Raw genomic sequence first — 18,083 nt, 5'->3', positions numbered from 1 at the left:
CCAGCAAGGCCGGAGTCAGGGTCTGCCATGAGCAAGGCCGGTGCTGGGGCCTCAGAGGCCGGGATCGGAGCCTGCTGAGGGGTGAGGCCAATGCCAGGGCCAGCGAGGCTGGGATCAGAGCCTGCTGTGAGGAAAGGTGCCATGGGGCAAGGCCGGTGCTAGGGCTTCCAATGCCGGGATCAGAGCCTGCTGAGGGATGAGTCCAGTGCCGGGGCCAGCGAGACTGGGATTGGGGCCTGCTGTGAGACAAGGCCGATGCTGGGGCCTCCAAGGCCAGGATGGGAGCCTGCTGAGGGGTGAGGCCTGTGCCAGAGCCAGCAAGGCCGGGATGGAGGCTGCTGTGAGGCAGGGCTGGTGCTGGGGCTTCTGAGGCCAGGATGGGAGCCTGCCAATAGGCAAGGCTGGTGCTGGTGTCAGCAAGACCTGGATCAGTGCCTGCCATGCGGAGACGCCATAGCTGGAGCCAGTGAGGCTGGGATAGCAGCCTGCCTTAAGGCAAGTTGGGTGCTGGGGCCTCCAAGGCCGGGATCAGAGCCTGCCATGAAGCAAGGCTGCTGCTGGAGCCAGCAAGGCTGGGATCAGAGTCTACTGAGTGGCCAGGCTGGTGCTGGGGCCTTTAAGAGTGGGATCGGAACTTGAAATGTGGCATACACAGAGAAGTATCACAGAAAATAAAATAACAGATGCTTTCCCTAATATGCAAAAACTAGGAAAAAATGGGTAATAGGAGGAAATCTAGTTGAAGAAAGGGCCCTAAGGAGAAGCAATTAAGGTGACCAATCTGAGGGGATGGGATGGGGAAGATGGAATCTCTTTAAAATGTAACTTCCAGGAAGATGGTGACTGAGAAAAGCAGCGTTTACGAGCCCTGCTAAAACTCGTTCTCTATTGCCACAAAATCAGCGCTTTTCATAGCCAGAAAATGCCATCAGCAGAAAAATAAAAAATGTAAACACAAGGGACAGAGAAAAAAAAGACTAGAAGAACAACCAGAGACCTGAAATCAAGCCCGCAATGCAGCAGTGGGGCTGTGCTGGCACCATCTTCCCTCACAGCACCAGGATCTAGAAAGGAAAGGTAAACAAGGAACTGAAGCGAGCAACTGTGGATCATTCAGGTGTAATTCAGCAGTTCTTTCAGCACAAAGAACGTCTAAAACTCCCAGTGTTCAACTCATCACACCTTCCAGGTACTCAGAACAGAGCTCAAAACCTGAAAAGAAATATGCCAGCCTCACAGCCAAGGGCGTGGCAGCAGCGCCATACTGCCAGCATTGCCAGCCTCATTGCTGAGGGCGTGGTAGCAGTGCCATATTGCCAGCAGCGACAGCGAGTTCACCGTGCCCTCGAGAGCTCTTGATCAACATGCACAATAACCGTGAGTGAAATTGCGGCCCCTAAAGGAGAAATCCTTGTACTGCATGCCCAGGGACTTTGATAATCTCCCTGGGATTAAGATTTTGCAGTCCAACCCAGTGAAGGAGTAGTGGTGGCAGAGATACCACACCTTAGTCGCAGCTCTCCGTGGGAAAACGCCCAACCTGGTACCCCCACAGTCTCTCGCAGCCTTGATTAACTCCCTGGGTCTGAGACTTTGCGATACAACCCAGTAAAGGAGTAGTGGCAGCTGAGATTACCACAGACTTGAGATACAGAGCACCCTAAGTGAAGTCATAGTGATCCAGGGAAGGCACAAACTTCTGAAATCATGGGAAAGAGGAACAACAATAGAACAATGAATGCCCACAACCCCATATTATCAGAACCTGATAACACAGAAATTCAGAGATCTCCAGAAAATAAAATACATGATTTACATAAACAAGTATATCAGAGTTAATCACTAAATCAAGCATGGGATCGAGGGAGGGGAAGGGAATGGAATGGGAATTGGATAAAGACTAATTGGATGATGTGTGCTTGTATATCCTCACAAGTCTTGTATTCCACTGTGATGTTTGACTACAACGCACCAATAAAAATATATTAAATAAAAAATATTTTAAAATATCTGATTTAAATCCATTTTCAGTTCATTTTGCATTACTTAGTAGCTCTCAGTGCTGACTTGTCTTTGTATATAAGACATTTGTATGGAAGAGAAATTGGACTTTCAGTGCTTTTTAGGGTAGAACTAGGGTCATGACTGAAGGTTAGGCAGATAGAAGTTTTGGCTCTAAGAATGTAAGACCTTTCAAACAATTCTAGCCATCCAATAAGAGTGTGGACCTGCTGGTTGAGATAAGGAGCTCCCTCCTTGTAGCTGGAATTTTTCAATTTCAGGCTGGATGAACAATTTCAAAGATGTTCAAGGAGAAATTCCTGAGTTTAGTGCCATATTATACAAGGTCGATGTTTCCCCCAAATGTAGTAACTTGACCATGGTGTATGTGTGGGATTATTTTAGGTGGTGCAGACTTTTTAATATGCATGAAGGTATATGCCCATAATCTCAGTAGTTAGGAGGCTGAGGCAGGGGGATTGCAGGTTTTAGGCTAGCCTCTGCTACTTAGTGAGGTCTTGTTTCAAAATCAAAAGGGCTGATGGTATAATTCTGAGAAAGAATACCCCTGAGTTCAGGCCCCGGTACCAGAAAACTATATATAATTGGCATATGTTCATTTTTCTGTGCATATACTATGTTGCTATATTACTGCAAATCACATACCTTACACATAAAGGTAATCCTGCTGAAATAATAAACTTTGAGCGGAAATGTGTTTGATGACCTCTGAGGTCTTTTCCAAACTGAGATCCTACAGTTGTAGATCATCTCTCAGTACTTCTAAGTTTCAACTAGTAAAAAAGACTCCTAGATCCCAACCTATTTTATTTATTTTTAAGCAATTTAAATATAAACCAAATTATAGTACAACAGAGGATTTAAGTATTTGGAGCTTGGTGTACAGGTCAAATCCCATGAAAAGTTAGTTGAAACTGAGATTCCTCGGTCCTAGCTAAAACCTTTCTGAAACTAGACACAACTTAACAATTTGAGGACAGTACTAATATTTTAGGGAATCTGTGAAGGTTTTCTGCAATGAGATTAAACCTGTATATTTTTAATGAATTCATAAAAGGTCAGTGAACACACACACATACACACACCACACACACACATACACACACACACACACCTACTTTATCCATTAGCATTCCCAAGGCCAGTCTTGGCAAAGAGAATAACATGATTTATCATCATATTCCCATGATCTTCTGTGACTACCTGAAAGCACCATATAATCCACCATATTAAATATTTGGAATAGAAAATAAACTTCTGCACTGGAAGTCAGAGGCAAATATTTATTTAATTTATATATAAATAACACATGATGTTCATGATTTGATAAACATAGACACATTAAAAAAAACTCTCAGGGTACATTAAAAAATGACTTCCTCATCCAAACCTATTCTGATCTGATGCCCTCAATATGGAATATCTAATGTTTGTAAAATGTGCTAGGAAGGTCCCACCCACTAATTTTTGGAGAATCACTCTTACCCTCAAGACCATTCTTTCTGACTTCAGCCATGCCAAGTGAACAAGCATTTGGACACGGGAACATGTGTTTCAGGATCAACTGATAGAATCAAGTAAACACCTCTGGCTGGGTGAGTTTTATTTTTCCTACATAGCTCAAGTAGGAAAAATTAATATTTATATTTATATTGGCCTTATTCAGATTCCCATAAGATGGGTTATAGAGATGCCCCACCCCCCAAAATTTACCCTCATCTACTGGCAAATAGGCGGCTTTTCATGAAGGATAGATTACAGTATTGTTCATCTGTATAATAATTCATTAATTCATGGGATTAAGCAAAGAGTGAATTGGGAAGAAAACAAATCCCCCAAGTGACTCAGTTGATTCATTCACTCAGGCATAATTCAGACTTACAAGTTGTGTCATACATACTAGCACACTTCAGGACAAGATAAAAATATACAGTATTCATTATAACTTTTTGAATTCAAAATGAAAAAAATGATTATTTGAAACTGATTTTTTATCACAGTCACTCTGATATGATACACTTTAATTAGGAGGGAAAATGGTTCACATACACAGTCATTGTAGTAAAATTTTCTGTTTCTTGCTAATAACACATTTTAATTTACTTCAGAAATGCATTAATTTTATTCAAATATACTCTCCCTAAAATATAAATATTTAAATTAAATTTGTATAAATGTAGAGGATATAATTTCTGTCGATTCTCACACAGATGTCAGTCAGTCCAAAACTTGATGAGGAAATAATATTTGTAATTATGATCATTTTAATTTGTCTATAAATATATATAAGATCTTTGCAACTTAAGAGTAGTTAACTCATACTTCATGTAGTACCGAGCACCTTAGATTACATATTGTTGAATTAAACTATTTGCTTTAATATATGCATTTAATATGTTATTTACAATACACAGTATAACAACATTCCAGTGATTTTGAAAATATATAGTGAAAGAGAACAATGTCATTTACAAATGCATTAATGTGTCCCTACAGTGTATAAGCTAGGACTTCACTCTTCAGCACTTCAAGTAGGAAACAACAAAAAGTCAATATCCTGAAGCTTTTTTCTAATGCACTGTTTATAAAACACTAGTTTTACAAGATGCTCCATTAGAAAGGAGTTCTGTAAGTAAGTGTAAGGAATGGCATAGCAGACGCCCCTGTCTTAAAGAATCACAAGAATGTTAGGGTTTTGGAGGAGACTGGCAATCATCAAATAAGTAATATTTTATTTATTTATTTATTTATTTTTGGTGGTACTGGAGTTCCTGGAAACCTCTCTACCTCTGTGCTACACTCCCAGACCTATTTTTATACTTTTTATTTGGAAACAGGATTTCTTGAGCCAATGCGGCTGACTTCAAACCAGCGCCATCCTCCTGTCTCCGCCTCCCAAACGTGGGGATTACAAGTGTGCGCCACCATGCCCGGCAATAAGCAATATTTTAAATTCAGTACTTAACAAAGCTTTTTATAACCAAATTCTTATCCAACTCCTACCTCCCCAGCCAAATACCACTGAACCAGTGCCCTTTGGAGCTAATGTTGAATGATACATACTTTGGAGAAATGTTGATTTAAAATAAAACTTTAGCCGGACGTGGTGGCGCACGCTTGTAATCCCTGCGCTTGAGAGGCAGAGACAGGAGGATCATGCAGGTTCGAAGCCAGCCGCGTGCGCTGGCTTAGGAGACCCTGTTTCCAAATAAAAATGTAAAATGTAAAAAATAGGTCTGGGAGTGTAGCCCGGAGGTAGAAGGGCTTCCAGGAACCCCAGTACCACCAAAAAAAAAAACAAAAAAAAACAAAAAAAAAAACAAAAAAAAAACTTTAGACTTGATAAACATATGTGACTGAGGGAGAAAAATCACGTTTTCTTTGACTAATTTCACTTTTTAAAGCTCTTTGCATAGGTATTTGTTAAAATATGATTTTTAAAGTACACAGATCTACACAGAACATTTGTCTATGTAAAACTACAGGGAAAATTAGTGTTAGAAATGCTTACAGAAATTCTAGAGCTAATTTTCAAAGTTTGAGAAAAAACAACTCCAAAATCAAATAAGTGTTATTTTTAGTTAATTGGTTCAAAAAATAAAAGTAAAATCACTGAATCAGTAATGTGCTATACACCGTCTCAAAATATTCTTGTAGAAAAATATTAGGTCATTATATCATTTCCCTGGAATCCCCAAAGAGTTGTAGATACCATCAGTAGTTTTGACTATAGAGCAGGGTCTGTATGCAAAACTCACCAGCATGGAGAATTAAATGAGACCACTCTATTACTTGCTTGAAAATGCATGCAAACAATGGACAGGCAGAAACAAGTCAATCAATTGCTCAGTGCTTTCACTAATGATAATAAAAAAGGGACATCAACCCCCACCAGGTAACTTATTATAAATATATATGTATGTGTATAAATTAGATGACAATAATTTTTTAAAATTCCACAGTTTTCCTACAAATAAAGCTATCAGTCTCATCTATAACACAGCAGACCTTGGTGTAAGTTTAGTCTCATCTTGTGCACACAACTCTTCAGCAAAGTTCTGTGAATTAAGCAGTTGACTTTGGCTCAGATTCTATCAGTTTATAGCTTAGATCAGTATCTGATGCTTTATTTAATTTCTGTTCATTTGCTAATGGGAATACTTTGGAATAGTTCATATCACTGAAAGATAAGTCATTAGAAAAAATGTAATAGCTGCTTCATACCTAAATAAAAGGTGGGTTTTCATTTGAAAAATATTTCTTTCCCTACCAGTGAAAGTCAAGTCAACTAGAATTAGGAAATAAATCACAAGAAAACTAGAGATCATTGTTACTGGGGCAAGAGAGTAGGGGAAAATATCCATTTCTCATCTTTGCAGCCCTGGCTTATTTGGGTGAACCAGTTGCCTAGGAACTGGTATGATTAAGATCTGCGCATGCTGTTCTAATGGCCATGTTCTTGGTTGTCACTGTGTAGAAGCTATGCTGTGTATATTCAGTCACCCTCACCTCTTTAACTTTGTTCTGTTCTAACAAGTTTTATTCTGATAATCCTCACGGTATTTCACTAGGGTACCCCTTGTAGTTGCTGAAACCAACAGAGGAACCTGGAACAGTTACACATGACTCCTGAGACCTCAAGGTGACAATGACATGCTACATCTGGTGAACTGCACATTACAGGTGGTGCCTGATGCCACACACTCTGCTGGCAAGTCGCCCCTCCATTCAGGCCACCAAGCCCAGTCTTGTAATCTTAGCCGACAGGAAGGAATGGATGATGAAAACAATTGGCTTGGGGCAGGAGTGAAGGTCCAGTTGCTGAAATTTAAAAAGAAGAGAGCATGAGAGATGTAAAATTAATGCTTGATGCTGAATAGTGATTTACACATCAAACAGATCCATATGCACTTCCGGCTTTTAAGTGTTAACTGGAGCAATTATGCTTTAAAATTTTGCTTTCCAATGAGATGAAGGAATAACTCTTTGAACCTGTTCCTTAAATCTTATATATTTATTTTCCAAAATAGGTTCTGTGAAATTTATTTATACCACTTCTATAAATATTGATGCTTCCTTCTTGACTATATAAACCATTTACTTTTGGTTCCGTAATGGTGATATTTATGTAGGGTTTGGTATAGCATGAAGCGGGACTATATTTCACATCTGAAGATGAGGTTTGAGTCCTGGTTCTGACATTTTTTTAGATATGTAATATTGGCCAAGTCACTTAAATGACTCTTCTGAGTCTTACAAATGCATGGAGTAATGAGCGTATTAAATAAGATACTGCATGTAAAAATTGCTTGTCAATGGTGAACGTAGAATCTTAGCAGCAGTGTCTTCATGGTCCTCTATTCTTGAACCATTATGAGCATTCATGTCACATCTCTATGAAGGTGACTTCTAAAGTCTTAACTTCCTCAGTGTGTTTCCTACAGAGCGTAGCACTTGTATGGTTGGAACATTAGACGTTTAATTATATCACCTGACTAACTGAGGGAAATTGGGGAAGTTGTTTCCAATTCTGACCCAATTCTCGTCTCGTGTTTCATTTTGATGATGGTACTGCTGGGGAAAAAGAACAATTTGAGCAGACAATCACATCTACCAAATTTAAGGTGGTACTCACTGCAAGTCAGCGCCTGTGCCACTCTCGAGCCTACTTAGATCCCTCTCTCAAAATCCCTGGGAGGTAGCTGTTATTATCTCCATTTTTATATGGAAAAGCTAAGATATAGAGGAGTTGTAAAACTTTCTGAAAGTGTAGATCTTAGAGTAAGTGGAAAGTGTAGGCTTGAGTTTACGTCTACCTGCTGTCATAGCCAGGGCTTCACCACAACGTCCTATGTCACTAATAGAGAAGGCAACTTTCAGAAATAACGGTGAAGATGACCTACCCTGATCTCTGTATTTTATAGATCGGGAGATTCAGATCTGAAAAAATAAAAGGACTTTCCCAAGACAGTTGGTTGACTGCAGATTTGGAAAGAAAACTCAGGAGACCTTGACTCTCAGTTTATTGCATGTTCTACAACATCTCTATTCCCTTCCCATACCAGAAAAGACCATTTTTTGTCTCCCAAGGCTGCTCTACTATACATTTGGGGACTATCTGAACTAGCACTTATCAATCTAATGTACTGGCAGTAAAAAAAAAAAAATCAGTCCTTCCTAAATCTTCCAAGTCAGGTCATAATTACAGGCAGAAAGGCTGAAATTTAGACATAAGTGATTTTCCTCATGGGCAAAAATAGCCTTGAATTTTTAAGCCCAGAATAAAATAGGAGACTGATTCCTGTTCTCTGCTTCTCTGGAGAGTAGTCACCTTTAGGAAAAAGTACACACTGGGTGATTGATACAGCAGCAGCAGAACTAGAAGTATTCTCAGTTAAAATGGACTTTCAGATCACTACTTGAATCCCAAACAGGTGCTTTGGGCTACTTCTGAAAGGTCAAAACATACAAATAAAAAAAAAAAAGTTAAAAAAATTCTGTGGATCCATGATAAAGGTTAGAAAAAAGGCTGGCTGGAAAGAGTTCTCAGAAGTGAGCTGGGATCCACCAGGCGCCACAGGGAGTGGACTTACTTCCTCCTGACTGTTAGTGGCTACAGCGGCACCAAGCCTGTCCTGGGATGGGGTCAGCAGGGTCACAAAGCGTGACAGTCATGTGAAGGCTCGTGGGCCCTGTTCAAGGTGTACTTGGCCCTTTCTTTCAGTTAGCCCCTTCTGAGTCACCCAGATGGTTTCCAGAAAATCGCCAATAAAGTCCCATAGAAGCAATGACTGTAATAAATATAGAGACATGGGGAGCAGAGGGAGGAAAGATTGTGGAATGCCAGCCACTAAAGTGAAATGGTTTTGCAAATTGAGCTGTACCTCTTGTATCTTACATATACTCCATCTCTGTTACGGGAGGGGGGAGGTCAACAAATATTAACCTGGTGGCTAGGAGGTTAACCTGAACACAAACTACTCATGAAGATGAAGGGCCTCTCTGAAGTTCTGAACTTGACAGCTTAATTGAGATGCAGTGTCTTTTTGAGAAATGTCAAGAACTACCCTTGGCTGAAGGTAGAAGAGCGTGCAATTCTCATCCTGGGTGGAACTGAAGTAATAATATGTAATAATATTCATGATGTCAGGCAGCCATGATCATAGACAACCATGTGTTTAAATGCACGAACTATTAAGCTGGGTGATGCTTATAATCCCAGCATTTGGGAGGCTGAGGCAGGAGGACTGTGGTTCGTGGACAGCCTCAGCTACTTAATGAGGCCCTTTGCAACTCAGTGAGACCCTGTTTTGAAATAATGAATAATAATTTAAAAAATAGGGCTGGGGGTGTAGCTCGGAGGTAGAATGCCCCTGGGTTCCATCCCTTGTATTGCAATAAATGCATGAACCATTTGCATTAGTATGAGACAAATGTTACCTTAACTGATAGACTTGCTAATTTTATGGGATATTATTTCACATTAGCATCAAACTTCTGTGCCCTTGTCTGTCCCCCTCTCTGCTCAGGCAGATCCAACCAGGTTCCATTTGTTTTCCTGGTGTTTCTTCTACTGTCTCTTGTCGGGCGCCTCCTACCTCTAACTGTCCCCTCTGCTCCTCTGAGTCTTCGTGGGTGGGTGTCGGGGAATGCCTAGATTACCTTCCTGCATCCCTCACACCTGGAACGATGCCCAGGCTTTATTGGATGTTTTATACTTTTTTAAAAATGGCGCATTTTTAGAGCTGCTGAGATTTTGTTTGATAAGCATTTAATTCTAACCTTGTAAAGGATCTTTTCCTTTGATTCAAACAGTTATATAGTCTTCTAATGAAAAATGTAACCAAAGGGAAAAACATTGAAATAATTTAATATAATCAGTGTTCTAATGATTAAAAACTATGGTTTAAAAAATTTTTAATTTTTATTTATTTATTTATTTTTGTGGTACTGGGGTTCCTGGAAGCCCTTCTATCTCCGGGCTACACTCCCAGACCTATTTTATATTTTTGTTTGGAAACAGGGTTTCTTAAGCCAGCACGGCTGGCTTCAAACCTGCGTGATCCTCCTGTCTCCACCTCCCAAGCGCGGAGATTACAAGCGTGTGCTAGGACACGCGGCCAAAACCATATATTTTTTTAAACAGTTACTTTAACAGTCAGATAGTAAACATAAGGCAGGATTGTGTTTATGACTCATTATAGGCACGTCAAATAATGAAATGATAAAATCACATTGTCAAGAGGAAAGTACACTTACAATCTCTCCTTCTTTGCCACCAAAATCTAAATACAACATCCGGATTCCATCATCTGAAGACATTTTGAGCCTTTCATAAGGGGCCTGTATGATTGTCTTGGAGAAGTTTCCCTCTTGGGGCTCAGTGGAAAGTGAAAATCCATTATCAAAGTGTACGGTCAGACGGCACTCCTGGGTTTTGTAGGTGCAAGCTGAAGAGAGGAGAGGAGAGAGAAGTGTAAATGGTGGAAATCAATTTATCAATTCATTTCTCCAGCCACTTAACATCTCTAGTTTCTTCAGTCCCAGGGACTACTCACAGATTTAAAAAAAAGTAAAGTAAAAATATAGCAATTGTTTACCAAAATATTCCCCTTGGATTGTTTTTATATTATATTTTAACTAGCCCCATGAAACAGAGGGGTAGAAATAGAAAGAAACTTCTTTGATTGGGATTTACCGCTTTCTGGGCTGTAGCTCTCATCTGGCCATCTGACAACACACTGGTCAATAGCTAGGTGTATGACCTGCTTCCCAGTGGCCAGATGGACCTTGCCAGTAGCCAGAAAAGACACATTTGATTTGAATAAAATAAACCATCTCTGAATCATCATCATTATCATTGTCATCATCATCAATATCATCACCATTAACCACATATGCGTGCGTGCGTGCGCGCACGCGCGTGTGCACACACACACACGTTTTCTGGGTGAAAGAAGAGAACATCTCCCATTAGGTTTCCATAGTTAAAAAAAGTAACATACTTAAGAACTCAGGAGTGAGTAATTTTTTTTGGGTGCGGGTCTGGGGATGGAACCCAAGGGCATTCGACCTCCGAGATACACCCTCTCCCCTATTTTTTTATTCTTTATTTTGAAACAGGGTCTTAGTAAGTTGTGGAGGTCCTCACTAAATAGCTGAGGCTGTCCACGAACCACAATCCTCTGGTCTCAGCCTCCCGAATGCTGGGATTACAAGTGTGCACCACCACGCCTGGCTAGGAGTGAGTAATTTTAAAGTACTCTGCTTTTTAATTTTAAAAAGGCTAAGCAAACCTCATTTAAGACATCGAAAGGGGTGCTCTTTTAATTTCTCTGATGGCCTTGGGTCCTGGAGAAGCTGTTGCAGGCAGATCTCTGCAGTGGCACCTTCCATGAAGAATACTATTTCTTCCTTTGACCTAGAGGGGCACCCAGGAACTTCAGGGGTGGTATCCACAGGACGTCCACTGATCCAAAGGTGTGAAAGAAAAACATCTCCTCTGGAGCAAGTCAGGTGCCAAGGTACCAGCTTTTATCAGGGTGTCTCACTGTGTTTAGCAAGAGTCAGCTCTTGCAGAATATGAGCAGGAAAGGGCAACCACCCCCAGCATCCTCATCCATATTTAGAAAAACCTGTGAATGTATCACTTAAAACCCTTGCCCTTTGAATCTTGCCCTCCAGGTCTCCAGTTTTCTGCTCTATTCTTTGAGCTGCCTACTATATTTCTGATACTATTCTGTGATAAATTACTCTGAATCAGTTCCTGTCATTTATAACCAAGAACTCTGCTAGTTCATACATTATAGTTTCTTTCTTCCAGAAAGCCAGTTAGAAAAAATGATAACTGACTATCTAAGGTACCAACTTTTCTTGAATGAAGATGAAATAAGGCCTTGCATAATATAAGCCTTTGATTACATTTTAGTAGGGCATCCAGTATCTAACTTAAGAATGTTTTATGTTTACCTTTGGAAATTTAAGTATTGTAAAAGACCAGTGATGGGAGCTACCTTGAGCGTGCATCCTTCCTTGAATACTGTGACAGTGCAGCCCATAGCCAGTGGTACTCACCGGTGGTGACTTCGGCAACGAGTTCTGCCGAGTTGTGACACCCTTGTACTATGCTCCTGGTCCAATGCGAAAGATCCCTGCTGGTCTCTGCCCTGAAGAGATGTGTTTCAATCCCTTGCTTGGTACCAGTTCTCGTTGCAAAGGATAGATCTGTACCAGCCTGAGGAGATCCTTTTCCTGGACCAGAATGGACTAACCTGTAGAGAAAGAGAGAAAATGAAAGACAGACAAACAGACAGACAGAAAAGATATCATCAAATTTGTCATCATTTCATACACCTGGCATATCATCTCATAAAAACTACAAATTGGTGACCTGCTGTCATTTTTGTGATCTCAAACCAAAGGTGACCACTACGCTCTGCTCTTCCCCAAAGCTTTCTGTTATCTTTTCTCCAGTGAAGGAAGTGAGATCACAAAGTGTCCCCGAGCTGTTTTGCATTTGGTTAAATATGCAGAAGAGTGAGCTGGGCGTGGTGGCACACGCTTGTAATCCCAGCATTCAGGAGGCTGAGACTGTAGGATCGCGGTTCGCCTCAGCTAATTAGTGAGGCCCTCTGCAACTCAGTGAGACCCGGTTTCAAAATAAAGAATTAAAAAATAGGGCAGGGGGTGTAGCTCGGAGGTAGAATGCCCCTGGGTTCCATCCCCAGACCCGCAAAAAAAAAAAAAAAAAAATGCAGAAGAGTCAAATGACATAACTTCAACCTTGTGCAAATTCAGCTATATTCATACATCCCCAAATTAAAAAAAATAAAAAATGAGAGGGAGAGAGAGAACGCAAATACGGTGTAAGAGTCTCGCCACCATTCCACGCCTGAGCAATATATACCCTAGCATGAATGTGAGATGAGAAAGTGAATCTGTTGCTTCCTGTGTAAGACTTAGTTTCCCTCTGTCTCCTGTGGTTAGGAGGACCTAGCTGCATTGGGTGTACTTCTGGGTTGCAGTTCTGTTATACAAAATAGCCTCCAAATGCAAGCAAATACCTGGAGACTCAATGGAAGAAACAGCAATCTGTTTATCCTGGAAATAAAGCTGGTAGTACTAGATTTCTTGAGAAGTGGTAGAGAATTGTAGTTTAGTGGCCATTAAAGGGATTTTCAAGAGAGGTTTTTTTTTTGTTTTTGTTTAATCATGCAAAGTTTTCGCACTGACATTAGCACTTCCCCTTGGCCTAGAATGTGACTTGTAGAGTAAGCAAATTTCTGTAAGGCCACCTTTAAAACGTGAATAATCGCAGTGCTGTGAGCGCCACCTTCTGAGCAGGCGCAGGCTCCTGCTTCTTCTCCTGGTCACCTTGCAAAACAAAGCTCCTGTTCTCTCTATTCCTTTTGGGAGGAACTCGAATATCAATCATTTGCAGAGCAGTGTCAGTGTAATTTTGTAAATGTTACTTCTCCCCAGGGCATTTGCATCCTCATCCTTATCTTTGAATACAGAAAGCAACGCTTTACCATTTGCTAGAGAAATGCCAGGTGTCTATCCACACCGTGGACGGAAGAGTTATTTTCTCAGTCAAAGAGCTTGTTACCTCTAGATTAAAAATTGCTCAAAGGAAATCCAAAAGCTTATTTTTCTCTTGTAAACCTAAATACCGTAGAACAAATTTATTGGGTAGAATACAGCATATTATAGCTGCTGAATTTCTAGTAACAAGATTGATGTGTGACTCTGAGGCAATTTCACTTGTAAAGGTGTAATTTGGTGGGAAGGGTGCTTTTCAACGCCAACTTGATGAGAAAGTCTAGCTGTAAAGCCTTTTGGCTGTGAGGTTCATTAAAGATATAGAAGTCCCATGGATTGCACTGCGAGCAGAACCTTGCACTGCGTGAGGAGAAGCAGCTGCTGGCGTGGGCGTCCGCACACAAGGATTTAACATCCAGAGGGAGAGAGGAGGGCATTTGGGAATGGGAAGCAGACAAGAGTGACCGAGAAGCTGCCTGAGGATTGAGAGTCACAGAAGGCTACAGAAAACAGAAAGTAACCTTCCAAAGCCTGTCGGAGGTTTTAAAGAGATTGGGAACTAGGTAAAAATTTATTAGGGAAAGGTATCTTTAGGAAGCAAGAAAGTACATTGGGTTTTCTGAGTTACTCAAAAGTGTTTTTATATCCAGTGGTGTTTACATTATTGTTGCTTTAAGAAAATATATTCACCTTTTCTTTTTAAAACTCAGAATCTATTCGTTGGACACAGGTGGCAGGCTGGATGCCAAGCACAACAGGACAGAAGGCTGGGAAATGTAAACAGCTGCATTCGACTCCCATTCAATTCTTCTGCCACATGTTAAATTTTTTATAAACCACTACCTTGTATGGTAGTGTTGTGAGGATTAATCTATGTATTGTAGCTAGCACAGAAACCAGCATGTGGTTTATACTCAATAACTATTTCTATTCTTTAGATTTACCATCAGATTTTATGTAAAAATATCACTTTTGCCCTCATAACATTAGAATTAAATAGAAGCACCTCTTCCAGTGCTTGTACCTCATAATTAGCGTTCAATAACTTCATTCCCTTATACCTTGCCCGACCTAACTCGTTTTCACTTTCAATCGCCTGAAATTCTATTCAGAAGACCTCAACTCTGTCACGATCTGGGGCCAGCATAAATAAATATATTGTAGAGGCAGAAGAAGCAAAGTAAGAAAAAGATGATCTCTCTCATGGAGAATGTGGAGTGTGTGTGTGTGTGCGTGTGCACACATACATGCATGTACACTTCAGACATTTATATATTTATTTATTCCTTTATTTGTTTACTTTTTGCTGGTACTAGGGATGGATTCCAGGGGCATTCTTCCTCCTAGATACACCCCAGCCCTATTTTTTATTCTTTACTTTGAAACAGGGTCTCACTGAGTTGCAAAGGGCCTCACTAAGTAGCTGAGGCTTGCCACGAACCACTATCCTCCTGTCTCAGCCTCCCGGATGCTGGGATTACAAGCGTGTGCCACCACACCTGGCTTAGGATTCTTATTTATACGAGGCTATCATGGTAGCACTGACTGACCAGAGGAAGAAAAGAGTGGAATATTCGTTAAATCTTAATGATTCTCAGCACATGTAACTTGTTACTCTATTAAATTCTCTACTGGGAAAATATCTTTTTGCACACTGTACACATTATTTGTTGATTTGTTATGAGATGATTCATCAGTTATATCAGGAAAGAACTTGCTGAGAAACTTTTCTGCAATGTTCATATTAGACTTAAAAAGGTTTGGTACAAAACTTACTTTGTTAATAACTCTTATCTTTATGATTCGATTTAATTAGGGTGAGAGAGGAATATTCCCCGAACTGTGTTGTTAAACATTTACCAATAAATTTTATGAAGTTATAGAGGACAACAGTAACAGTAATTAGTAATCTACTAATTATTAGATGCTCCAAAAGTTAGGAGAAAGGAGAATCAGAATGTAAGATAGCTACGTGTTGTAGTTAACAAACAACCACAAAACAATAATGAGTGAGACATGATGTGGAAACACCATTGCAAATCTAGTTGATGGTCACCTCAACCCAGAGTCATCAACAATACTAATGTGACCTTAAACCACACCACTGGACTTGAATATGTGACTGTCTTATGTTCTCCTGCACAAATCCAATGAGAGCTGAAATACAGCATTCATCCTCAGGCCTCACACTTCAAGAGAGTGCTTCTTAATATTTTTGTGTCATGAACACCTTTGGGAATATAATGACATCTCTGGGAGCCCACTCTGAGTAATGTTTGTACATGCATAAAAACAAATAGTAGGATACCAGTGTTATTAACATTAGGACATAAGAAGACAATGATCAGAACAGGAAAGTACCCAAAACTATTGCATAAGAGCATAGTTTGGAGATGTTTTGTCTGGAAAAGAGAAGATTGAGTGAGGAATGGGGAGGAGAAAGGGGAGAAGATAAATGTCTATCATATCTGAGCAAGTGTCCAAACATAGGCAGGCCAGGGACTTCCCGGGGATGGCAGCGAGTGACATTCCCTTGGAAAGTCTATGGTTTCATCAATGCCACCTCTAGATTTTGGCCCTCCTAGGGGGAACCACACTTGGAAACAGAGTTTGCTTCTTGAGAGGTAAGATGAGGCAGAAACACATGGAGCAAGGCTGTGACTGCCTCAGCTGGCAGCTCAGAGGTAGTGGGTGCTCATTGGTAAGAGGTGTTGTTCATGTATCAACCTTGACGGCTCCTGGGTAGCAGATGTTGGGAAAACAGTTTGTTGACAACGGAGTGATCTACTGGAACTCCTGTCCCAGCACATCTTTCTCTGGTCTCCTCCATAAGTGTGGGCCTTGCTTCTGGATCCTTTTATCCCAACTGTTTTATGATTACTGGCTAGCACGCCTTATTCTTTGTTAAGGTAGGAGTCCGATCTCGCCCACTGATTCCATGGTCTTTAGCCCTCTCCTTGTCAATCAGCACTGGTTGGATAACTGCACATATGCATGTTTTTCATGTATTCCTACACAAATTTTTTACCCCATTATGATGTATGAATACAATGCACAAATAAAAATTTTTAAAAAGTTAAAGTTCATTTTTTGCAAAGGAAAGCACTCAGACATACACACAATTGATCTTTTCTAAAATGCTTTGTAATTTGGGACCGGTGAAAGGACTTCCCTAATGGGCTTTTTATTTGTAGACAATACTTGGGAACATATTACTTTAGCCTGGTTCTGAGAATTGAGTGCCAAGTAAATGTCAGAGGACATTAAGATTTGAAGTCATCATTTAGACATTTGAAAAGGTAGGGTTAAAATCTGCCTGTCTGTTCCCCTCCCCCATTCTGCCAGGAACAGACTTTATATTTCTACAAGATTTTTTCCCAAAGATCTGTTCTGTTCAGAGTCTCAAGGGGGATTCTGAAATAGCTATTGTTTATCTTTCAATTATTTTACATTTTAAGCTATTTGTGTATCCTTAAAAAATATGACCATCTGTCTCTTATCTGTAGCAGGAACTAAACTATAGTAACCAAGAAAATGTTGCCTCCCAAGAAAAGATAACTTCCTTACCCAGCCAGGAAAAAATACTGGTCCCCTGGGATAGTCTTTCAAGCTGCCATTCACATCCAGTTTCCAAGTTTTAACTTAAATTGCTTGAGAAACTTTGTTCCCTGGCTACAAAAAGGTAGATACATCCCATGGTTGGAAGAAAAGACACAAACTCCAGCAAGATTTCATATTTTATATTGGCTAGGAGTGTGAATAAATGGAAAAAAATGACTAAGACCATGTAATAGTTGCAAGTGGGGCAAGAGAATGAAGCCATAGGTACGAGGAGGTGGAACAGGTAAAAACCTGGATAGGAATTTCAACTCCCAGCTCTCACTGACTCAGATGCCTTGGCAACTAACTTCCTTCCTTCCTTCCTTCCTTCCTTCCTTCCTTCCTTCCTTCCTCTCTTCTTTCCTTCCTTTTCTCCTTCCTTCCTTCCTTCTCTTGTTTTTGTAGTACTTGAGAATGAACCCAGGGCCATTCTACTTCCAAACTACACCCTCAGATCTATTTTTTTTCTTTTTTGGTGATACTGGGGTTCCTGGAAGCCCTTCTACCTCCGGGCTACACTCCAAGACCTATTTTTACATTTTTTATTTGGAAACAGGGTCTCCTAAGCCAGCGTGCGCAGCTGGCTTCGAACCTGCGCGATCCTCCTGTCTCTGCTTCCCAAGCGTGGGGATTACAAGCGTGTGCCACCACGCCCGGTCCCCTCAGATCTATTTTAATTTTTATTTTGAAACAGGGTCTTTCTAGGTTGCTGAGAATCTCACTGCTTGTGAGGCTCTCCTTGAACCTTCAATCCTCCTGTCTCAGCCTCCCAAGAACTGGGATCCCAGGTGTGCACCACCACTCTTGGCTCCTTGGCAGATTTCTTAAACTCTTCATGCCTCAGTTTCCTTAACCCCATACTAGGGATAATAATCTGTCTACTTCATGGTATTGTGAAAATTAAATAAAGTGATATGTGA

General features: G+C 40.6%; 1 protein-coding gene across 1 annotated transcript in view; it reads right to left on the bottom strand.

Annotated features, from left to right (window-relative positions):
* Window positions 1-6,750: 6,750 nt before the first annotated feature.
* Window positions 6,751-18,083, bottom strand: part of SNTB1 (syntrophin beta 1) — a gene marked incomplete at both ends in the record, with an annotated part of 240,338 nt that continues 229,005 nt past the window's right edge. Inside the window, 3 exons of the mRNA XM_080693952.1 lie at window positions 6,751-6,843; window positions 10,282-10,472; window positions 12,097-12,293. Coding sequence (XP_080550078.1) covers window positions 6,751-6,843; window positions 10,282-10,472; window positions 12,097-12,293 — 481 coding nt within the window. The remainder of the gene's footprint in view (window positions 6,844-10,281; window positions 10,473-12,096; window positions 12,294-18,083) is intronic.

This window comes from Muscardinus avellanarius (assembly GCF_963383645.1).
Source record: "Muscardinus avellanarius genome assembly, chromosome: 4".
Lineage (NCBI taxonomy): Eukaryota > Metazoa > Chordata > Mammalia > Rodentia > Gliridae > Muscardinus > Muscardinus avellanarius.
This window is presented reverse-complemented; position numbering and strand designations above follow the sequence as displayed.